We start from the raw sequence: 24,735 nt of genomic DNA, 5'->3' as shown, positions 1-24,735 counted from the left end.
CCAGAAGAGGCCATTGGATCCCATTACAGATGGTTTTGAGCCATCATGTGGTCGCTGGGAATTGAACTCAGGACCTCTGGAAGAGCAGCCAGTGCGCTTAATTGCTGAGCCATCTCTCCAGCACCTTTTCTTTTTTCTTTAGTTAGTGTGTACACTGTGGTCGTGCTGGCCTGACACCCCCTGAGTAGTTGATGCCGGGCTCAAGCAGGCTGCAGTGGTGCTGCTCCAGCACTGGATTATAGGAATATGCCACCATGCTGGTCTTGCTTATTTATTTTTTCATTCCATTTTCTTCCTTTAGGTCAGTACCTAAGGTCAGTACTCAGGGATTTTGAATTTCCAATTCCTGTTTTTTTGGGGTTGTTTTTTGTTTGTTTGTTTGTTTTTTTGTTTTGTTTTGTTTTATTTCATTTTGTTTGTGCTTAATTCTACTCAGAAGGTTGGGAAGCAATACTACAGCTTTTATATATCGACAGTTACTGAGTTAATTATATTTGCTTCATACTGAAATATCATGTGGCAGTTTTCCTCTGCTTGTGACTTTCTTTCCATAGTAGGAAAGTAGATTTCATTTGCCAAGAGTTTTGAATTCAATTCCCCTGGAAACTTGGGACACGTGGCAGATTCTTATCTGTTGCCTGTCCCTGTTTGTGTATGTTTTCTTTTTTCCTAGACCTGCAATAGCAGGCCATCTGCTGGGGTGGGATTTGGGGACTTTAATTTCTTCCTCAATTCAAAAGAGAAGTCAGAGTGAAGTGTGGCGGCTCACGCCTGCAATCTCAGGCCTGTGACAGATCACTGCCACGTTGAAGGCAAACTGGTTTACAGTTTGAGGACAGCCTCAGCTGCAGAGAGAGAGTCCACTTGAAAATTTAAGGAGAAAAAGAAAGTAAAATTGTGTTACTGTGGCAGAGCCGATGGTTTCTGTGATGCTGCTGCCTCCTGCCGTGGTTGGACTCCCCTGAACTGCTGACTGTGTGCATCGCAGAACCTGTTTTCCTGCCACTTCCTACCTTTGTCATTCATCTTCCAAAAGATACCTGTCCTTCTCTCTTCTTCTTTCTTCTCTCTTGGTGACATGGTCTATCACCGAAATTTTTTCCTACATTCTCCAGCCGCTTTTTTCTCCAACTACTCAATATCCGGACTCTCTCAGATTTTCTAGATCTGTGTTAGCATTTTAACCCTTGAAGTGTGACTTTCTTTTTCATCTGGAACCCTTCCTTTTTCCTATACTCTGCCATCTTGCTGGCCCATCTCTCCCACACTCATGTCCTCAGGACAGGCTCACCCACACCCCTGCCACCAGGGCCCACTCCACTGTGCTGTCTGGAATAGACACAGGGCGTCTCCCAAGTGCTGACACCCACCGCCCCCCATGCCCGTGAGCAGTGGGGCCAGCTCTCCAGAGTGCCACAGCCAGTGAGGAATGGGACCAGTTCTGCTCAGTCCCTAATGATCCACGTGCTTCCCAGTGACTGCCCCAACCAGGGACATCCCAGTGTTCTCTAGTGGTAGCATGAGCCAGGGACATCAACAGTGACCCGCCATGGACCCAGACATGGCTCTCAGAGGCTGCTCTGGCTGGGACCTCACCGTGGCCCAGGTGGCAGGGCTGGTCAGTCTTAACAGGCTCTTCCTCTCCACCCTGAGTCTCCATCTCTCTTCATAATGCCCAAGCTGTTCTGCTTCTCTTTCTCTCCCATCTGACTACCACACACTCCCACACTGTGGTGGCTCCTGCTGCAGGCTGACCACGCAGCTGGCGGGCCACTAGGTGACATCCTCCATCTGTGCTGCATGACGTGACAGCAAGCAGGAGTCTATGGCCCTGCCTGTGCTATGCACCTGTGGGCATGTCTGTGGATGGCGTGGCGATGCCCAGGTCTCTGTCAGTCTTCTTCCTCCTATGCTTTGGGGTGTAGTGGCAGGTGGGGCTCTGTGTGTCTATGGCCGTCCTTGCCAAGGGGTGTGGCAGAGGGCAGGTTTGTGGGTGTCTTCCCTGCTTATACTGGGTGGCATGGTGGAATGCAGGTCTCTGTCTGTCTCCCTTCTCCCAGGCCATGCTGCCTTTGATCTGGTTTGATTTTTATGTGTCCCAGGCATAAGACAGTCTTGGCCTCAAAGCCAGGCATCAAGCTAGGGTGAATGAAGGACTGACATCTGCCCTGCCCCTGACTGACCTGAGAATAACACCACCAACAAGGTGTCTCTTTGCCCATTGCTGGGGTGGGATGGTTGCATATTGTTTGTCTAGTTTTGTTTTGTCTTATGGTTACTTTTGTAGGATTGAGGCTTCGTGGGATTCCCCCTGTCCAAGTGAGTACATCTGGTCTTAGTCAGCTCATGGTGAGGCAGATATGTGGGTGAGACTTTGTGTGTACAGCTTCTGATGTTCCTAGGAGACTCAGTCTCACAGAACACTCCCTGTTCTTCTGGCTTTTGCTGTCTCCCCACCCTCGCTAACACTGTCATCCTAGAGCCTTAGGGGCGGGAGTTGTGTGTAGGGCAATGGACTGTGCCACCAGACAGAAGAACTAACCGGTAAGGTAGTAGCAAGTTCCGAGTGCCAGCAAATCTCATAATTGAGAACAGCAGGGGTTTGAACTAGCTCCCAACCAGGTTCCTGTCCTGCAGTACATGATCATGATACCCCACTAAGAGGACCATAACAGCCGGTCACGTAGCATGAAAACCTAGAGTTGTCCATGCTAATGAGGTAACTAGACAGACCCCGAGTGTTTGGCCAATGAGTGCCCCTTCCTGGGCACCCCTTCCTGCAAAAGGTATTTAATCCCTGGTTCACCCCGAGTAAGACATAGGCATCCTCATCCACCGTGAATGAAACAGTTTGGACAAAGCAGGGACTGACTCCTTCTTCAAGGACCAAGGTTGAGGGGAGCATTCATCAAACAGAGTCACACCCAAGTCTCCCGTGGAAGGCCTCAGTCCCAGCCCCTGCCATGTCTCGCCCAGAGAAACAGGCTGAGAACCCTATCTCAGACGGTGTTTTGCCTCCCCTGAGCAGTGTCGGCAGCCCACAGTGGCAAGGAAGAAGCAAGGCTTAACACCCCTTCGTGTTGGCATCCCAGCGGCGAGGCAGAGAGGCAGAACATCAATAGCATTGATTGGCTGCTTGTTTTTGTTGTTTTTTTTTTTTAACAAAATAGTTCTAAAATTAATGTTCTTTTTTCCTTTTTCTAAAATTCAATATATTCTTTATTTACATTTCAAATGATTTCCCCTTTCCTGGATCCCCCCCCCCCAAAGTCCCATAAACCCTTTTCCCTCCCCCTGTCCCCGAATCCACCCCTCCCCACTTCCCTGTCCTGGTATTCCCTGACACTGCTGCACTGACCTTTTCCAGGACCAGGAGCCACTCCTTCCTTCTTCTTGGACATCATTTGATATGTGGATTGTGTCTTGGGTATTCCAAACTTCTAGGCTGATATCCACTTATCAGTGAGTGCATACCATGTGTGTTCTTTTGTGATTGGGTTGCCTCACTTAGGATAATATTCTCCAGTTCCATCCATTTGTCTAAGAATTTCATGAATTCATTGTTTTTAATGGCCAAATAGTATTCCATTGTGTATATATATCACATTATTTTCTGTATCCATTCCTCCATTGTGGGACATCTGGGTTCTTTCCAGCTTCTGGCTATTATAAATAGGTCAGATATGAACATAGTGGAGCATGTGTCCTTATTACATGCTGGGGAATCCTCTGGGTATATGCCCAGGAGTGGTATAGCAGGGTCCTCTGGAAGAATCATTTCCAGTTTTCTGAGGAACCACCAGACTGACTTCCAGAGTGGTTGTATCAGCTTGCAATCCCACCAGCAATGGAGGAGCATTCTTCTTTCTCCACATCCTCCCCGGCACCTGTTTTCTCCTGAGTATTTATTTATTTATTTATTTATTTTTGATTCTCGTCTGTATTACCGTATCTGGTAAACGTCTCCAGGCTGTGCTTGTAGCACGATGTACTTTAGGAGTCTTTCCCCATAGTGAAGTCTGTATCACATTCTAGGAAGCTACACGGCCCGGCCTGCCATCTCTTCCTTGTTCTTTTGCCATTTGCTGTCTGTGTGGATATAAACAAGGGAGCCACTGAGGATGGGCACACAGCTGCCATCACTGAGAACAATCTGTGGGCGATCGCTGCCCATTTTTGTCTGTGTAGACCCTGCTTGGTAAGGCCGGAGGTAGACAAAGGGGATGCCTTTTTTTTTTTTTTTTTTTTTTTTTTTTAGAAAACTTCTTTGGATCCAGTTTCGTTCCTTATGGTAGATCGAAACTATGCTGTTAGTCTCGCCAGCACTGGCCTGACTGAAGTCCCCTCAGGATTCTGGCAGCAGCTGTCCCGCCTGCTTGCCAACACTGCTGCCAGTTTTCATCTCCTGAAAATTCTTCCTATTAAGATGGAAATTGGAAGAAGGGCTTCTCATCCCCTATGTCTTATCTTGCCATTGACCCAAGAGTCTGGCCCATTACATTTTAGTAATCAATACAAGAAGATTGTATTAAAAGTATGATGTTTTGAGAATTACTTTTTTTCTTGACTATTCTACTTTTAAAACTTAATAAGCTCCTTAATAAAAATAAATAGTAATGCAAAAACATCTCCCCATCCTCTAGCAAGTAAATTCCACTTACATTTCCTTACTAGATTTTGTCTAAATTTTATAATCTCCATGCCTAACCTCTTTTCTTATGGTAATGTTTGCATGTTACAGGGATTTTCAAGGAACATGGGTCTTGCATAGAGCCAAAACTCACCCACCCACCCACGTGCAGTGAGTGAAATAAGTCCTGTTAGCGAGTTCCCCAGAGGAATGGTTTCAAATGTGTACTTTGTGCACAGCTCTGGTTCAGATCTCATCTCATGCGCTGACTAAAACCTCCAGGCATCAATTTCATCGTGTGCAAGATGTGATAAGGTCTAGGAATGGAGCTCAGTGGCACAGCAGTTGCCTGGCACACAGGAGGAGGGCTCTGGGTTCGATCCATAGCTCTGCAAAAATCCAATTAGAATAATATGTGAGCACCGTGGTTCCATCCTGTTAGCACTTACGTAAGAGTCGAGGAAGAATGTGTGAGAACACCTCACAGGGCCTGGATGTGGGAGGAGCTCAGCAGCCGGAAGTGGAGCTGGTGAGGAAGGTGCCCATGCGCGCACCCGCGTGGGAATTACCCCTTCATGATTTTAGCAGCAACTCCTTTGGGTCTGTTTGATTTTGTTTGTTTGTTTCCTTCAAATTTTCTCCTTAGAAATTCTTGCCATTGCTACTTCCTGTTCTGGGATTTTTGTCTTTTAAGGCAGATGGCGAACATCTAGCACTAGGAGGAGGAGTGATGTAATCACATGTTGGTTATATGTGGGAAGGGATGGCTGTCTTACCCTTCAGCATGGAGTGCAATGGCCGTCTCTGGGATTTTTGTCTTTTAAGGCAGATGGCGAACATCTAGCACTAGGAGGAGGAGTGATGTAATCACATGTTGGTTATATGTGGGAAGGGATGGCTGTCTTACCCTTCAGCATGGAGTGCAATGGCCGTCAAAAGCTGCGGACTTTGTAAACGGATACTGATGTGACCTCAAAGTCTGAGACTGTGGAGTCCTATCGTGTATTAAGACAGGTGGTCACTGGGCAGGGCCTCTTCATCCTTATGTCAAAGAAAACTAATATAGACAATGTGAACTTCAAGTTTAAATGAAATATCGAAAAGTCACCAATGACAGCAGCATTTTATTTTGTCAGTTGTATGAGAAAAAATTGGAGAAAGTAATTGATGTGTTTGTTAGTTTGCAGTTATAGGTTAGGGTTTCCGATGCTGTGATAAAACACCATGACCAGAAAGAAGCAAGTTGGGAAGAAAAGGGTTTGTTTCATCTTATTCTTCTCGTCTTAGTCCATTATTGAAGGGGTTTGGAGCAGGAACTTGCAGGAAGCTGGAGGCAGGAACTCTGATGCGGAGCCCATGGAGGGGTACTGCCTGCTGGCTTGCTCTCCACGGCTTGCTCAGCCTGCTTCCTTAGCACACCCAGGACCAAGAGCCATGGGTGGCACCACCCACCGTGAGCTGGGCTCACATCAGTTGTTAATCAGGACAATGCCCCTCAGGCTTTCTGCAGACAAACTGGTGGGGCATTTCCTCAGGTGAGGTTCCCTTATCCCAAATAACTCTAGCTTCTGTCAAGTTGACATAAAGCTAGCCTGCATAAAGGTATTTGTTTATAGAATCATAAAAATGAGCTAGATGTATAGCATACTACATTAAAAAGATCCTGGCGCTATAGGTAAACATTTCACTATGGAGACAGTATAACCTAGTGGTTAGGAGTGGCGATTAGGAAAGCCCATCAGCCTGAGTTTCAAACCCAGTTCCAACATCTGCTGAATTGGGGATCATGTTAGTAACTGTCTTAATTAAGGTTTCCATTGCTGTGAACAGGCACTATGACCATGGCAACTCTTGTGAAGAAAACGTTTAATTGGGGCTGACTTATAATTCAGAGGTTTAGTTCATCATCATCATGGTGGGAAGCATGGTGGTATGCAGGCAGATGTGGTGCTGGAGAGTCGCTGAGAGTTCTGTGTCATGATCCACAGGCAGCAGTATTCTACACTGAGCATAGTTTGAACTTAGGATACCTCAAACCTGCCCAACAGTGGCACAGTTCCTCAAAAAAGGCCACGCCTACTCCAACGAGGCCACACCTCCTCCAACAAGGCCACACCTTCTCCAACAAGGCCACACCTCCTCCAAGGCCACATCTCCTCCAATAAGGCCACACCTCCTCCAATAAGGCCACACCTCCTAATAGTGCCATTCCCTGTGGACCAAGTATTCAAACACATGAGTCTTGAGGGAGATACCTATTCAAACTACCACAGTACTCTAACCAACCACCCTAGCCAAGGTTGGTTGTAATTCTGTTGAGAATTAAATGAAATTAATACATGTCAAGCATTTTAAACTTTAATAAGTTTGATTGTATTATTATTATTATTTGTGTGTGTGTGTGTGTGTGTGTGTATTCACAAATATATGTGAAGGCCATAAGACAGCATTCCATACCATGGAACTGGAGTTACAGGTGGTTGAGAGCTACCCTGTATGGGTGCTGGAATCCAAACTTGAGTCCTCTGTAAGATTAGCAAGCACTCTTAACTACTGAGCAGTCTCTCCCGTGGGAAGTATTTTAAAGTCAGTATCAGTGCCAGTTTCTAGTATTCAATCAAGCCTTGGCACGCAAGAGTCTAACCCAGCCCTAGTCTGCGGTTAACCCTGTGCGGTTGAGGGGCCGTCCTCAGAGGTTAGAGGTGAGGTTCCTGCCTTGGCTGGCCATTCTCACAGGCCCAGCAGGTGGTGAGCACGGTACCATCATGTTGCCTGAGCAATAAAAGCAACCATTGCTTGGAGTTATGTAAGATCAGGTGTATGATTTAAAAAAAGAAAACTATTTCTCACAAATGTCAGCAACCATGATTGAAAGATGGACTTCCCCAGATGCAATTCATAGACTGTTGAAGACAATATTAACTTAAGCAGCTAAACTTTTACTATCTGTTCAAATGCCTCCAAATAAGGAAAATCATAGGTAGCAGATCCCATCTCGCCTTTTTAGCTGTGTAGTTTGTAACAAGTAGGCTGTGGTAACATGATGAGTTCCTTAAAAATAGGAGGGGCTCTCTCATATGAGAGAGAATATTACATGTCTTAGAGATTAAAGCTAACAGCTGTCTGACTGTTGTCTTATATCTGCGACTCAGAGTATGGCCTTGGGTCACTGGTTATTTATTTATTTTATTTTTTACAAATACTCACTTCCCATTATTTCCCAGGCAAAATTTATAAGGCTTGTAGAAGAAGTCTTTAAGATTTCTCAGTTCACCGCCCTCCCATGCCCGGACCCCATCCATGCCCGTGTTCTAGAAACATGTGTGTTCTTGGCCTCTAGTCTATACTGAAATCAACTGGATGGATTTTAGACCAGGTTTTACTTTTATGAACTGAGGTCTTGTTATGTAGCTCAGGTTAGCCTTAAACTCAGGGTCTTTCAGCCTCAGCCTCTTGGGCTTCTAGGATCATAGGCACATATTCTACAACAACCAGCTGTGCCCTTCTGAAGTGATGCTGTTTAGAGAGTCCTTTCAGTGGCCCCTCTGCCACCTTTCCTCTCCCCTCTTTTCTCTCCTCCTCTCTAGGAATTTCCTTTTTCCTATCTTGTTCCTCATAACTCCTCCCAATCCTAAGCACTGAGACTCTGAACCCTTTGCTGAAGGCAAAAGAAGTGAATTCAGCAATGAAACTTGAGACTGTGTGGCCCGAAAGCTGTTGCCATTTCCAACTACAGATAAAGGCGATCTTGTTCATAGACCTGCAAGGAGACTTGTAGACCTCTGAAAGGGAAAGCACACTTGATAGATTATAAGTAGGTAAAATACAACGAAATCCCAAATATTAGCTAATACATTCTAACACTGCCCATATATTATTGTATCTGTTGATATGGATAATTGTCCTGTCTTTAACCTCGTAAACATCCGAGCACCTGAGTTTTTGCCTTGTAACTGTGGGGTTTTTGTTGTTGTTGTTGTTATTTATTTATTTATTTATTTATTTATTTATTTATTTATTTTTGGGTTTTGTTTTTTGGGATTTGGTTTTTTTCAAGACAGGGTTTCTCTGTATAGCCCTGGCTGTCCTGGAATTCACTCTGTAGACCAGGCTGGCTTTGAACTCAGAAATCCGCCTGCCTCTGCCTCCCAGAGGCCTTGTTACTGTTTTAAGTGTATTTGTGCCACCCTGGACATTTCCACAGACAATACATTTATTGCGGTTGTTGTTGATGATGGTGTTGTTGATATGGGGGAGTTGTTCGCCCAGGTTGACCTCAAACTCCCAGCCTCTCAAGTGCTCAGTAGACTTAGTCTGGTATGTGCTTGCACTTGCTAACTGTGTAAGAGCACAGTGGGAAGGAAAAGTCCTCTGCAGTTTCACTGTGCTTACCCCTCGTCTCAGGTAATGGCTTGGTGTACATTTTTCCATATTTCTGCCCTTACTGTCTTCCCTCTGTGTGCATGGCAACATTGCTTTTGTGTGATGCTGGGGACAGAACCTAGGGCCCACTGCATGCCTGGCCACTACTCTTTCATCAAGGTACATCCCACCCCACCCCCCATGTGCGTCTTTTAAAACTTCACTCCTCCGTGTCTGCTGTGGCAGCCTCACTTCCTGGCCATGGAAGAGTATATTCCTGTTAACTGGCAAAGCAGCCATCACTTAGCTGGTATTGGAGTCTGATGCGCACGAGTAACCTTCTTGTTACGAAGCCATGGGATACCAGGGCACCGGCCCACGTTCCTAAACCATTGTTGAAATGTTTCTGAACATGTTTAAATAATGAACTGTAGGTCTCTAAAATCTATCCCTTTCCAAAGGGTTAACCCATTTGCATTATTACATGGTGAGACATATATGACATATTATATGTCTTGAGATTTTACATGGTTTTAAGATGATGCAACCCAAGATTTATATTTTATTCAATTCTCATAAATGTCAATTTAAAAAAAAATAGTCTGGAGTCCCTAAGTATGTTTGGCATTGTTTTAAGTACTTGTCACATATTGTATTTTCTTGGCATGTCTTTTAACCACATCCTCACTAAAATATCTTGATTAGCATATTTTAAAGTGGAGTCATAGCACACTGCGGCAGTCGGGGATTTGGAGATCCTATTGGCATCATGAGAATTCAGCCTGTGAAGAATTTTCCCAAGGAATAGTCAACAAGGGTTGTCCACAGCCCCCAGGACTCAGAAAGTCACATCATCTTATTATGTTGATAAGATGTATCTACTACAGAATTATTGGAGAAGTATCTTCTACTTATTCGTGCCCAATATTTTGGGCTAGTCAGAGCAGCCATGGTTTTAAGGATGAGTAGTCACATAGGAATGGAGAGCTTGAAGTTTAGAGGGGTTCTTTGATCACTCCTGACTTATTTTGAATTGAATAAACTGTTCATATTTTCTATATTACTGAAAACACATTTTCCCCTAAAAACATTTAAATTTTACTTGGTTATATCTCAATTAAACCAATAGTCTTCTTCTAAAACCAATGCAGACATACTGCTTTCAATCTGACGCCCCTCTTTCTTGATTATTATTATTGTTGTTGTTGTTGTTGTTGTTGTTGTTGTATAAATATGTACACATGAGTATAGGCACTCACAGAGGCTCTGCCCTGGAGCTAGACTTAAGGACCTGACCCAGCTGCTGGGAACTGAACCCATGTCCTCTGAAGGAGCAGTGCATGCTCATAGTTGCTGGGCCTCCTCTCCGGGCCCCTGTAAATGTTTTCTTTGCACATCTTCCCTTCCTTGCACTCAGAGCCTCTGGGACCAAACCCAGCTAGCACTAGCTGTTAGTCTCCAGACTCTGTAGGTAGGCAGTTAAGTGTTTGGGGGAGAAAGTGGGAAAAGTGGGGTCCTAGGAGCTATGCCTTGCTCTCAACACCATCTGCACTGCTGGTCCTAGGAACTGAGGACTGGGGCATCCTACGTGAGTGCTGTCCCTAAGCCTAGCCATGTCTCTGAGTTATTTGCCTTCTACTCTCTAGTGGGGGGATGTTAAAGAGCAGTGAACTCTTGTGAAATACTCTCATTAAATACATCTGGTTGTATCCCTCCTGCTGGGTGAGTGAGTGTGTGTGTGTGTGTGTGTGTGTGTGTGTGTGTGTGTGAGAGAGAGAGAGAGAGAGAGAGAGAGAGAGAGAGAGAGAGAGAGTGTGTGTGTGTGAAATTAATATTATTTAGGAAACAATGGCAATGATAGTTGAAGTTCTTTTGATTTGGTTTTAAATTATTAATTACATTTTAATATTTTCTTACTTGAAAAATACCAAGTCGCAGATCATGCTTTTTGAAGTTTCGCTGTCCTTGAACTCTAAAATAATTACTATAAACAACTAGCTGTGTGTTTGGGTGTAGACACTGGGCCAGCTGGAAAATGTGTCTTCTTGGGTATTTAAGAGCTTTGTCATTCACTCGCGCTGTGTACAAGTCGTGTGATGGTAACAACATTTTGTTGCCAGCAATGTATAGCAGGGATCCGGGACTAGCAATTATCCTCCGCTGTCTTCTGGTGGTCAACATGGATTCGCAGTTTCCATAAGGTTGAGGAAATCTGACCAGAGTGTTTATGCTCCCGTTTTTAGAAAACCCTGCTTTCAAAGCTACACAGCCCAATATTTTTTCAGTAACTTATATAATTTCTCTCCTGCCTAAAGGATGTCAATTTGTTCTTTGTTCAATATAGGTTGTGGCTATGGCTATATGTGCTTTCGAAAAACATTTTAAAGTCATGTATTTAACTCATATTTCTATTTAATCTGTGACCTCGGTGTGGTGGCACAGGTATACAACCCTAGAACTTCTGCAGAAGATCAGGGGCTAGAGACCAGCCTTTGCTAGATAGCAAGTTCTAAGTCAGCCTGGCCACAGGAGACACTGACTCAATTAATTAATCAATCAATTAATTAATTAAAATGGATCTGTGATCCCTTTGGCTACAAGAAAGATGTAAAGATGGTGACATAGCTGATGCTGAGGCCACTACATCTCCACTTTTGATGCCACCTTTCTGGAAGATGTTCTTTCTTCGTTCTTCCCAAGTAGTCAGTATGACATCACTACAGACGACTTGAGTCTCATGCCTCTTCTATAAAGAATGGTCACATTGAAATACAGCCGCAGTGTCATCAAATGTCTGATGCTGACATTTTTATGTGGAGTTTTCAATGATTATTATAATATAGACAAATGACCTCATGAAAATCTGCTAGCCACAGTGGCAGATTCGTTATTTTCTATAGGTACCAGGAAGGGAAGTCACAAAATAATGCAGACCCATTTGAGAAGGATTTAACACTTCCTACAACTTACTTTCCAGTGAGGGAAGCCCCTCCCCGAGAGTGGAACTGCTGCACAACATCGACGCGGACTTCTTTGACGGCTTGCCATGTGAGTATCCAGCCACTGCTGCCGTGTTGTTTGCTTTTTGGTTTTAGTACATACTGTAACTCTAGCGATTAGGACAAACGTTTCTTCCTGGTGCGTGTTCTGGTAATCTCATGGTGGCATCTGTATTCTTCGATGTTGGTAAATTCTGGCTCTGCCATTTTCTGGCTGTATGTCACGGAGCCCACAAGCCCCCCAAGGCCCTTTTCCACTGCCAATCTCATGTCATTGTATATATCACCTGAAAGTTCCAGAACCTTTTCCCAGAGAATTCACCATTAACAAGATTAGATTGGCAGGATGCTGCGCACACCTGCCAGATCTCACAGTGTGAGCTTCCTAGCAGTTCTACAATCTACCCACTGCCTACCAGAGCCTTGTCCACTCCTAGGGGTGCGGTGACACTTACACGTGGTCCATACCAGCCCCCTCCAGACACTGCACTGCCTTGGTAAACTCTCTCTACTTCTTTGTCCTTTCCAAAATACATACATAGCCAGTGACACAAGACCCCACTTCTTAGGCATGCCTGCTCAGAGGGTTATCCCAACTGTGCCACTTGTCACCAAGCTCCATCTCACCTTACCTTGTCATATTCTTGCCTAGCATTGCTGTCCTGTTTGCCATTTCAAAGCATATGGTTGGTCATACCATCCCTAGATTCTAAATACCTGTTTCCTGCCTCTCTGCAGTTTCCAGAGTATCCCAGAAGCCATGAAAATAACTCTCTCTCTCTTCCTCAGTGTCCCTTAGTGTTTCTGAATAATGTCAGTCACATAGTCTAGTTGGGCATGCATTTCTCACTGACATGAAGGGCCTGGGTGACCCTCATCAGTTAACATAAATGCACAGCACTTAGCAAGCAGTCACTGGTCATTATTTGATCACAGAGTAGACAATTGGAGGAGAGATTAGATGCAATTAAAAATAGGAAATTTCTAGGAAAATGGGTAAAGCTGTTAATTATTATATTAAGCAAGGTAACCCGAAGTCATATGATGGTATGTTCTTTTTCATATGCAGATTCTAGCTTTTAATGTTTAAATATATGAATGTTTAAACATATGAATGTTTAAATATATGTGAGTGTGGGTTTAGGGTATAAAACTGGAAAGAGGACCATGCACCCTGGTAACAGGCAAGAAATGTTTCCTCAACAGGAGTGAACTTACACTAAGAGTGTAAGAGTTGAGTTAGACATGGGAGAGCGCCAGCGCAGTCTGGATTTGCACTGTCAGCTGTGGCAGCACTAGCTACATATGACCACGGAGCACTTGAAGTGTACCTAATCATGGCTTGAGATGCCAGATCTAAGTATAGAATACATATCCAACGTTGAAGACTAACTATACATTTGATGCATACATGTTAGAATGGCAGTTCCTTGACTGTGTTAAGTTGAACATATTATTCATACTTCATCTGTTTCTTTTTCCTTCCTTAAAGCATGACTGATGGAAACATTTTAATTATGTATGGGGTGTGCATTATAGCTGTTGGTCTTGAAGGGCTTTCTAGAAGGTCCTGGGGAATAAGTTCATCAGCTGCACAGAGACTCTGTGACTAGTTTCTGTGAGGCTACAATGATTCCTAAAACCCTGCTCCAGGACGTTCAGACTGTGCTTCTCATATAGTGGCTGTGGGCTGTCTTCATCTGCTAAATCCTTGCACAAAAACAAACAAAAACAAAAACCCTTTTATCTGTACACTTATAGTATAGTTTGGCATTCGAAGTGACAACCTGGAACCAGATTCTTAGGTGGCCTTCGCAGCCCTGTTTGGAGCAGGGGTCTTATGGTAACCTTCCATGCCCTTTGACTGCCCTCACTAAGATACTCCTACCAATAACAATATAGGCAAGAGGTTCCTGTCGCATGCAGGCTAGTGGGGGTATGGAAGTCAGGACAGAGAACTCTACCCCTCTGCTGTAGATGTTTACGGTGTGTTATTTAGTGGGTATGCCAAGTCCCATCATGGTGGTCATAATCCAGGGACATTTTTTGTGCCTCCTATAGAGAAACCTACTTGATGTTGGGACCGTGCAACAACATAGAGCCAACTGGCTCACATGAGTGACGTGGTCTCTGTTGTCTGTGTCCACAAGGAGCTTCGTGCCCATCTCCTCCTTACACAGAGCAACACTGCAGATTTTTCCTGCTAAGTCTGAGTCACTTCAGGCTGCCCTGAGGCAAAACTCAGAAGAAAAGAAAAAGAAAAATACTATCTTTAGGGCCTGCTGCTTTTTTCCATGAAAACACAGATTTACTTTCTTTCCTATGCAGTTTTTTTTTTAAGGGAAAAGGTCACTCCAGATATAAGAAACTATTATCTTAGAGCCAACACAGTTGGCCCCCAAGTCTAGTGTCTCCCAGGCTGACCTTAGGAGAGAGTAGTCAAGGATTAGCTTAGCTAAGCCTGCTGGGGTACAGGTGTTAGTGAACAGCAATGTTGCCACAGACACAGTAGCAATGAACAGAAATGAAACCCTTACAGGCTTTGAAAACAACAGGCTAGTTTGTATTAATAGGTGCTTCTCTGAGCCCTGTCCCGTGTATGAGCTCTTCCATTACCAATGTCGCCTCACATGAATGATATGAACAAGCACTGAGTGTTTCCAGAGAGCCCTGCCTTCTACGGACCCTCACGTTCCCTCAGAAGCCGGCTCTTAAATTTATCAATTACTCCTTCCAACTCATCTTCAGAGTGGAGGGAATACCCAGGGCCCTATTGTTATGAGGAAAACGGGGTTCCCTTGCCTTAGGCTCTTAGTCTCATTAATAAAAACAGACTCAGACAGAAACTCAGGGACCATTTCATTAGAATTTGGAAGAAAAACAACAGGGCACTCTAGCTGTAGATTTTGGCGGCTGCTGAATGGAGGCAGATGGAGCAAAATGGAGAGGAGAAGTCATGGCCTCTGAGTCAGGGTCTGCGAAAGCTGGCATGCTTGTAAGCAGAGGTTGGCAGGCATCTGCGGGCAGAAGAGTGGGGGTTGGGGCTTCAGAGAATGGGTGAGAAAACAGAATGCCAGGGAAAGCATGCTTAGACAGGGAAAACATGCCTGGACTTTTTAAGAAAAGGCACAGAAAAAAAAGGGAGGGAAAATTATACTTTTTGAGTTTAGAACTCAAAAAGCAGGCAAGTGTAGCAGTGACGATGTGCACGCACCTGCATCAGGCAGGGAGGGACTCTGGGAGGTATGAGGAAGTATGTCGTCTCATTAAGGGGATAATTATTCCTCCCATCTCCTTAGAATGTAATCAGTGCCTCAGCTTTCCTGTGGAGTAGGTGCTGGCCCTGCGATGGACAGGCCCAGCTGGACTAACTCTTAAGGGAAGAGACAACATGGTACACAATGTTTTGATCTGTGGACGGCATCAGAACGTTAGGTCTCCAGTCAGGGCCAGAGAGAGGTATTCCATCCTTTTGACCAGAAGGACTAAGGAGAGAAGCAATTATAACAGTTTTCTTTCTAGTGTTAGCAGGAGAACAGATGGGGTCCGAAGGCAGCCATGAGGAAGAGACCATCCTTAGTGCTCTCCAAAGTTACCAATGTCTGCCTGCTTGACATTCCAGACTCCATCACTATTCTGGAGGAGGGCTGAAGTTGGGGAATAAATTTGACCACGTGCACATCCAGAGGTCTGATTCCAAAGCTGTCCATCAAAGGGATTAGTGTCTACCTGGAAAGTTAGTTATACCCACAGCCCCCAGGCAGGGTGCTCACTGAGGACAGACTCATGTCCAGTACTCCCGCGTTCAGTGCCTCAGCTCAGGACAGTACCAAGGACGCTCCCAGGGACGGCAGACAGCATGCAAAGCCTCACACACCTTTATGCCTATCTTTCTAGTGGGGTGACCTAGACTTTCCCCGGGAGTGAGCAGCAGAGGTAACTAGTGAGAGACTTGGGGAAGCGACCGGCACTGTTCAGAATGAGTTCTGGGAAAGCCTGGAGGTGTCAGACGAGTTGGGGGAGCAGCAATGATGCTGGATCCGAATTTAGCTTCCGTGGATCTGAGGGCTCTCCAGTGCCAGAATCCATGTTCTCCAGCACCATTCATGGAAGAACCGCTGTGCTAGCTTAGTTTGCAGTTGCCAGGCTGACCTTGGCTGTTCTGGGGTGACAGTGTCCTTAGGCTGAGGCCACACCTCACCTTGGATGTCAGTCGTGATCACCAGAACTCCAGAATAATCGTTGTGTGATATATGCATATGTACTCACACACACACACACACACACACCAGTTATGCTGCCAGGAGCTCAGGTACAGATAAAGGGCACTAAGGGGAGTTAGCACAGTACCTGCCATGGAAGGCCCACTCCGTGCACGCGTGGCTCTGTGCAGGGCTGTTACTCCTGTTTTCCAGCATCCTGATGGCACATAACTTCAGCTAGCAACAATGGTGGGAGTGGGGCTCAGCTCCCTTCCCTCCCTCACGTGGGCATTTTCTGTGGTACAGTTACCACATCTGCTTGAGATGCAAGACTCATCTGGTCCCAAATGTGTCCTAATTTGAACATAAAATGACCTGGCTGGCAGCAGGTCACTATGGCTGTGCCTTTGAAGGTTATAAACCAACCTGTGCGTAGCTCCAGCTGACAGGGATCTCATCTTTCTTCAAGCCACCATCTAAACAGCCCCTCCCCCACCTGCTTCTGAGATCACCAGGCCAGGTTCATGCAGGCAAACTACTGTGGACCAAACCAAAAATCTTTTAACCCCTTTAGTTGTTTCTGTCAGGTGTTGCCATAACAATAGCGCTCTCTCTCTCTCTCTCTCTCTCTCTCTCTCTCTCTCTCTCTCTCTCTCTCTCTCTCTCTCTCTCTCTCTCTGCCTCTCTCTCTCTCTCACTGACGGGCAGTTTTCTGTGTTGGCTGTTTCTATGTCATGGTGACCCTGTCATCTGATAGAAACACCTCAAGGAAGGAAATGTATTTTGGACAAGTTTCCATCACGGAAGAGGCAGGGACAGATTGAGGAGCTGTTCATGGCTGGAACAAACATTTAATAAGAACCTCTCGGGGACATTTCAAAGTGTCCTGCTGATAGCCCCCGAGCTCAGGCTGTTAGTGTTGTGGGGCTTCTGAGGAGACCATGTTTTTGTTCTGTTTAATGCGTCAGAGCACAGCCATGTTTCTCCTGATCAGACTGACCTGCTTCCCATCCAGAGACATATGCTTGGAGTAGATCAGACATCACCTGTATCGCTCGCTCGATGCCTGAGTGTGTGGCGGGTTGCACACTGGTAGGTGAGTGTGTTACCACCACCTCACTTCCATTAGAATAACCCCAGCTCAGGCCAGGATGATTTCACCCATTCTCATTAGCTCAGGAGACGTTCCTTCTGTCTGCAGAGCGTGCTACGTGTGCTAGGCTCCGCCAACTCATGTATTGTGCATTATTACATAGAATGACAAAGTTCTCGACAGTCAGGCTGTCCCCCACTTTTTCTTACCCAGATGGGGAAACTGAGGGTTTAGGTCCCTCAGAGCTGTTACACAGTGGAGCTAGAACCCTGGGCTCCTCGGTTCCCACATTTCCAACCTTGCGGATTCCAGGCTTCTCTCATTTCCGTTCCTCCCTGGCATGATGGGAAAATGGCTGCTCCAGCAATATTCACCTCACCTCAGCGATGATGGCATGTTGGGATGTGCCACACTTATGTAGGAATGGGGTATGTAATGTAGAAATGTTTATGCAATACGGGGTGTGGTATGTTTAAGAGAGGCTGGGAGAACGACTCTCGTAGTGACGCCAGCCTTGCTGGCTTCACATGTCATCTGACTCTGGACGGTGATGGCTTCTGACTGCAGAGCTGACCCCACCCCACCCCCCACCTCCCACCCCCACCCCCAGCACGCTGCCCGTGCCTTGCACCATTACACTGAAGGGACACTAGGAAGAGTGTTGGACTGGGCAGCACCAGCTCGTGCGAGGCATAGAATTTTGGCCTTGGGTTTGAAGAGCGACTTTGACTCATTTCTTGAGAGCCTGGAGCCTGAGATGACTTCTTCCACTCATCTGTTTTGTCACCAATAAATTGAGGACAGTTACAGCACTGTCCTGTAAATAGATCCGTGTGCTGTAAATACCAGTTATCCTGTGGCTGCTAGGATGGGAGGGAAGCTGCAGTGTCTACTGCATGCATTCCTTCAGTTCTTAAAAGTGTGTCCATTCATTCATTCATTCATTCATTCATTCATTCAATGTGTATGTGCTCTGCTGCATGCCAGAAGAGTACTACAGATGTCCTTATAGATGGTGGTGAGCCCCGGTGTGGTTGCTGAACTCAGGACCTCCGGAAGAGCAGCCAGTGCTCTTAACCACTAAGCCAACTTGCCAGCCCCTCTACAGTTGCAAGCTCTAGTGACAAGCACATGTCACTTCTAAAGTCAAAACTAATGTGTTGAGGTTGAGTTTGGAAAGCTACTAAGCAAGGCTCTATGGAGATCATGCTGTCTGCAAAGCTGCGTCACTCTGCCCGGGCAGAGTGTAATAGGCTTCTCGGCTGTCAGCCTCAGACCCGCAAACCCGCAGACCTCTCAGACCCCGCTGACACCGCAGACCCTGCAGACCCACAGATCCACTGACCCACAGACCCCGCTGACCCGCAGACCCCGCAGACCTGCAAACCCCGCTGAACCGCAGACCCCGCTGACCCGCAGACCCCGCAGACCCGCTGACCCGCTGACCCACAGACCCGCAGACCCGCAGACCCACAGATCCCGCAGACCAGCTGACCGCAGACCAGTTGACCCCGTAGACCCGCAGACCCGCAGGCTCACAGACCCACAAGGCCCACAGACCCGCAAATCCCGCAGACCAGCAGACCCTCAGACCCACAGACCCTGCAGTCTCAGTTGAACTCTTTCTCCCTGCAGGGGGCTGATTTCACAACTCATCCTTAGCCTCACAGGACACATGTCTGCACTTCATCACAGGTCTCTTGCTGGGCGTTCTCTCGGTGCCCTCCCTCACAGAGCCCAGGAACATGTGATTTTTCTCCGCCTGAGTTTCCAGTGGTTTGAAGGCTTCCTCCCCACTGGAGGGACCTCTGCTGCTTGTTTGGAAGAGTGGCTTTCTTGATGCCTTGAGCAGCCCCACAGCTGCTTGTCCTGTCTCACGTATTCCACACAGCACATCTCAGGTGACATCCATCAAACCTGTAGCTAACTCTCCATCGTGACCTGGCTCTCCTCCCAAGAAAACACGGAAACCAAACCAAAACCACAGCACTTCAAAAGTGCTAATTAATCCTCACCATGGAACTTGGCTGCACAAGGCTAACAAATCCCATGGCCCCAGTTTTATGTTTGGAGAAATCTGGGTAATTGGTGTCAGAGGACAGAGGCTGATGGAGAGGCTGGGGCTAGCCCTGTCTCTGGGAGTTAGGCCATTTGGCCAAGGGCCAGATGCTTCACCAAATTCCCTTCTAAACAACAATATAACTCTTCTTTAACCCTATTGCATTCCACTGCTATAGCAAAACAACTGGGTATTTTGGGTAATGGTGATAGCTGTGGCTGAAGGAGGTATGGACACTTGTCTTACAGTCGCAGAGATTTAAGCGTAGTGCTGACATCTGATCAGCTCTGGTGAGATCCCCGTTGGCTGTGCCATGTGGTGGGTGGCATCTAGGAGTGCATGTGTGAGGGAGTGACCAGGTGGGGATCCCGGAAGCCAGAGAGAGGAGGAAGGCCAAGTCTGTCTTGACTGACAGTCACAAGAGATATCAGTCCCCAAAGGGCCACACTAGCCATCCGTGGTGGAACCATCTTGCCCCACCACCTCTTAATGGTTTCATGGCTTCCCAACCTCACCCTCCTGAGATTCGAGCTTTCAGTGTGCCACCCTTGGGAACACACTCACATCAGCTGCCCGCACCTCAGGGTATCAAGCGCGGCAGACTCTCCCATTTCCAACCCAGTGCTTCGGTTACTTTTCTTTAACTCTGGTATCACAAGACATTTAAACCATGGCTTTAAGTTTTTCTGTGGCTTAGATAAAACGCCCTGTTGAAAGGCAAGTTCGGGAAGAGAAGATCTATGATGGCTTACAGTTCCAGAGGGAATACTGCCCATCATGACAGGGACAACATTGCAGCCAGGAAGCCTGCTGCACACAGTTCTTCCAAAGACAGGAAATAAAACAGGAAAAGAACCATCAGATGAGACACTTAGAGTGACTTCTTGGTCTGTGGTTGGAGAGAATTTAGAAGGGCTCTGACAGGGTTTAGCCTCTGCCCCAGTGGTCCAAAGGGAGGTGTGTCCCTCCAGTCTGATGGAGTTCTTCTCAGCCTCCGTGCCTCCAACCCTGTTCCCAGTCTCACCTCTGCCATGTCCCTCTTGTCGTGACTCTCTGGAGAGCATGAGACCCGCCTGGAGAGCCAGCCTGCCTCCCTGTTTGGCACCTAGTTGCTCGGTAGTCTATTCTCTCTGTACCTTGATTTCCACTTTGCCCTGTAGGCAGACATATTCACAGATACTGGAGAAATTAGGTGAAGGAACTCTTTGGTGCCTGGGGATGGGAGACATTATTCTGTCTCTGTTGCCCTGGATGTATGAAAAACATACAGTCTAGAAGCCAGCCAGAGGAAATGAGAACGTACAATAAGCTTAAATAAATTCAAATAGTGGACAAAGGCATCTGTGGTGAGATATTACAAGCTATGTTTGACTAATTGCCAGTTTCTATGGAGTCTGACAGCATCGCTGTGAATGTAGGAGGCTCAGCTCCCAAAGGCTGTCTGCTGAGAGAACAGCCTGCTCCTCACCTGGGGTGGTTGCTAGGGAAGAAGGGATCACCACAGGAAGTGTAGGCACAAGCAAGCCTCCTCAGGGCAGAGGGAAAGCCTGTAGGGTGAGGTTGTGCCAGCCTCAGCAGGTGGAACATAGCCCAGCAGGCAGTGGCAGCTACCTGATTGCTCTTACACAAGATATCCATGAAAGTGGGGGGACTGAAACAGAGAAGTTAGAGGTTAGCAGTAAAAAAAATCCTATTAGGACTCTCTCCGGCCACCGTAAAATAAACCTTGCAAATAGCTTAGTGTGTCTGTTATAATTTTCTTCTTTCTCTTGATTTTATTCATTAATAAACATATACAATAAATACATTCTTACAGGATTCAGATCAGAAATTTGAAGTTAATTTTTAATACAAGCCTCCATGGATATTAAAAACTTATTTTATAACAATTTTATGAATGATTACATAGGGTTGCATTCTATGAAATGAGCCTACTACTTAAGCAGAATAAAATGCTTTTCTTTCATGGCCCGAATCCTGCATTTTTTAGGGTATTTTCTCACAACAATATGGTTACAGATACTATGATGATTAGCATTGTTTGTCAACCTGAAACACGAAACTCTAAAAACACTGAGGAGATATGCCTCTTCCCATATCTGGAAGGGGAACTGTCTTTGATGTTGTAGTTTGTTTCATGTCTTTCCCTGCATTTCCTTTGTCTCATTGTACAGTTAGGGTTGTTAATGGTAATGCTGTGTATGTCCTCTGTCCAAGTATGCCTGACTCTATTCCAATCTTAGGGAGAAAATGTTCAGACTTTATACCATTACCTATGAAGTTTGTTGTAGACTTTTGTTGTTTCCAGACAGGGTTTCTCTGTGAAGTCCTGGGTTCAAATCACAGCACCATATAACCAGGCATAATAAGACATACCTGTCACTCCAGCAAGCAGAGGCAACAAGGAGTAAGTTCCCAGCAGTCCTGGGTTCCACAGTAAAGACCCTCTTAAAAACAACACAACACAACAGAACAACAACCACTGCAACAATAATAGCTTTTCTTTTTTACTTTTTTTATTAGATATTTGCTTTTAGATAACATTTCAAATGTTATCTCCTTTCCTCACTACCCCTCCGAAAATCCCCTATCCATTCCCAGTCCCCCTGCTTACCAACCCCTCCCCCCACTATCCTGACCTGGCATTCCCCTATACTGGAGCATTAAGTCTTCATGGACCAATGGCCTCTCCTCCCATTGATGTCTGAAAAGGCCACCCTCTGCTATATATGTAGCTGGGGCCATGGGTCCCTTCATGTGTACTTTTTGGCTGGTAGTTTAGTCCCTGGGAGCTCTGGGGGTACTGGTTGGTACATATTATTGTTCCTCCTATGGGGCTGCAAACCTCTTCAGCTCCTTGGGTCCTCTCTCTAGCTGCTCCATAGGGGACCCTATTTTCATTCTATTGGTTGGCCGTGAGCCATGGGTGTTTTGATCCACTTTCCAATAAGGATCAAAGTATCCACACGTTGGTCTTCCTTCTTTTTGAGCTTCATGTGGTCTATGAATTGTATCTTGGGTATTCTGAGCTTTTGGGCTAATATTCACTTATCAGCGAGTGCATACTGCGTCTGTTCTTTTGTGATTGGGTTACCTCACTCAGGATGCTATTTTCTAGTTCCATCCATTTGCCTAAGAATTTCATGAATTCATTGTTTTTAATAGCTGAGTAGTACTCCATTGTGTAAATGTACCACATTTTCTGTATCCATTCCTCTGTTGAGGGACATCTGGGTTCTTTCCAGCTTCTGGCTATTATAAATAAGGCCACTATGAACATAGTGGAGCATGTGTCCTTGTTATATGTTGGAGAATCCTCTGGGTATATGCCCAGGAGTGGTATAGCTGGGTCCTCCAGTAGCACTAGGTCCACTTTTCTGAGGAACTGCCAAACTCACTTCCCGAGTGGTTCTACCAGCTTGCAATTCCACCAGCAATGGAGCCAACAGATTGGGAAAAGATCTTTACCAATCCTACATCTGACAGAGGGCTGATATCCAATATATACAAAGAACTCAAGAAGTTAGACTCCAGAGAACCAAAAAAAACCTATTAAAAATGGGGTACAGAGCTAAACAAAGAATTCTCAACTGAGGAATATCGAATGGCAGAGAAACACCTAAAGAAATGTTCAACATCCTTAGTCATCAGGGAAATGCAAATCAAAACAACTCTGAGATTCCACCTCACACCAGTCAGAATGGCTAACATAACAACTCAGGGGACGGCAGATGCTGGAGAGGATGTAGAGAAAGAAGAACACTCCTCCATTGCTGGTGGGATTGCAAGCTGGTAAAACAACAATACCTTTTGAAAACTAATATTTTCTTCACTATTTTTTCAAAGCATAGGCCTGGGCATGCGGCTCTGTGCTTAGTTGGTAGAGCATTTGCCTGGCATACCTGACGCTCTCAGCTTGACCTCCAGCAGTGAATAAGCCCGGTGTGGAGGGGTACGCCTGTTATCACAGTGCTTAGGAGGTGGAGGCAGGAGGATCAAAACTTCAGGGTCTTTCCCAGCTACAGTGCAAGTTTGAGGACTGCCTGGACACCGTAAAAAAGGGTCTCAAAAAATAATAAATTCAAAGTACTAAGCCATGGGAAGCTGCTGGCTCCAGCCTTTGGTAGCCCTCAGATAATAGCGACTTCACACAGGCCATCCCTAATGCCACCACGGCCACACCTTTGTGACCTTAGAACGCTACCTTTGTGCTTTCGCTTTCCACGAGTGAGACTTCAAGACTGGCCTGTCTTGTTAGTTTGTTCCGAGGAAACTGGCCAAGCTTCGCTGGTCCACTGTGCTGTCCTTCTCTGCTGGCTTCTCTTTATTATTTACTTTCCCTGAACATTTCCGGTTACAGCAAGAACACTTAACTCAAGGCCTGGTCTCTGAACAGATATGGAGACACTCGCTGCAGCCTTGTGAGCTCTGGGCATGGCACAGCAGGGCCCTGTGCGACAGCCACAGTGCAGCTGGGTGCTTGCCCGCCGCTAGCCCGCGGCTACCACCATTCCTGGGAGAAATGTTTTTTCAAGTCTTTCAACTACTTTCTAATAAGATGGGTTAGGTATAGTTTTTCTGGTGAGTTATATGGGTTCCTTTTAAATTTTTCTCTTTATTTTACATACATTGCTTTGCTGTATGAATGTCTGTGAGGGCGTCAGATTACCTGGAACTGGAGTTATGGATAGTCATCGGCTGCAAGGTACATGCTGGGATTTGAACTCAGGACCTCTGGAGGAGCAGCCTGTACTCTTAACCACTGAGCCATCTCTCCAGCCCTTACATGGGTTTCTAACTCTATAGTTTATGAAGTTCCCTTAACTGTTAACCATTTACCACCTATATGATTTGTGAGAATTTTTTCTTGTTCTGAAAATGGCTTTTCCCCTCTTCTGTGTCATTTATACACACCCACATACACACTCTGACCCCCACACACTCACCCATATCCACAAACATACATATCACCCTATTTTCGGTTTCTGTGCAGTGACTAAATTAAGGCAAATTTACCAGGATTGCAATCCTTTTTTTTTTTTTTTAAACAATATGGCTTCCTTATGAAGATGTTTTATGGAAACTGTTGGCTGTAGGTGACTCACCACTAGGTTACAAAGAGCCTGCTCATCTGGAAGCAGAGCTGACTTGAGCATTCAGTGCCAAGCAGACAGGCCATCAGCCAGGGTGATGCTCCACAGATCAATTCCCTACTGGCTTAAGTGCAGGCAGACCTGGCTGGGAGGTGAGCCCCAGAAGTATCCCACCCCGCCGAATCACACGCAGACACCGCACCCCAGACTTGGAGGCCCATCCTCCCGGATAACTTTGTCTATCTAGTAATGCTTGAAGACCAAGGACAGAATAAGCAAGATTGCCCCGAGGGTGTG

The 24,735-nt window shown here is 45.9% G+C and overlaps 1 protein-coding gene and 2 non-coding genes across 3 annotated transcripts in view; 2 read left to right on the top strand and 1 right to left on the bottom strand.

The window, feature by feature from the left end:
* The window catches only part of Arsb (arylsulfatase B), a 161,904-nt gene that overhangs the window by 88,913 nt on the left and 48,256 nt on the right, over positions 1 to 24,735 (top strand). The window contains exon 6 of the mRNA XM_052159435.1: positions 11,970 to 12,040. Coding sequence (XP_052015395.1) covers positions 11,970 to 12,040 — 71 coding nt within the window. The remainder of the gene's footprint in view (positions 1 to 11,969; positions 12,041 to 24,735) is intronic.
* LOC127667134 (small nucleolar RNA SNORA48) lies at positions 2,090 to 2,232 on the bottom strand. The gene has a single exon (XR_007973794.1). It is a non-coding gene; the product is annotated as a small nucleolar RNA SNORA48 (small nucleolar RNA).
* On the top strand, positions 9,219 to 9,334 carry LOC127667218 (small nucleolar RNA SNORA24). Its single transcript, XR_007973855.1, has one exon. It is a non-coding gene; the product is annotated as a small nucleolar RNA SNORA24 (small nucleolar RNA).

Source organism: Apodemus sylvaticus, chromosome 16 (genome assembly GCF_947179515.1).
Source record: "Apodemus sylvaticus chromosome 16, mApoSyl1.1, whole genome shotgun sequence".
Classification (NCBI taxonomy): domain Eukaryota; kingdom Metazoa; phylum Chordata; class Mammalia; order Rodentia; family Muridae; genus Apodemus; species Apodemus sylvaticus.
Note: the sequence above shows the minus strand (reverse complement) of the source record. Positions and strands in the feature narration are given on the sequence as shown.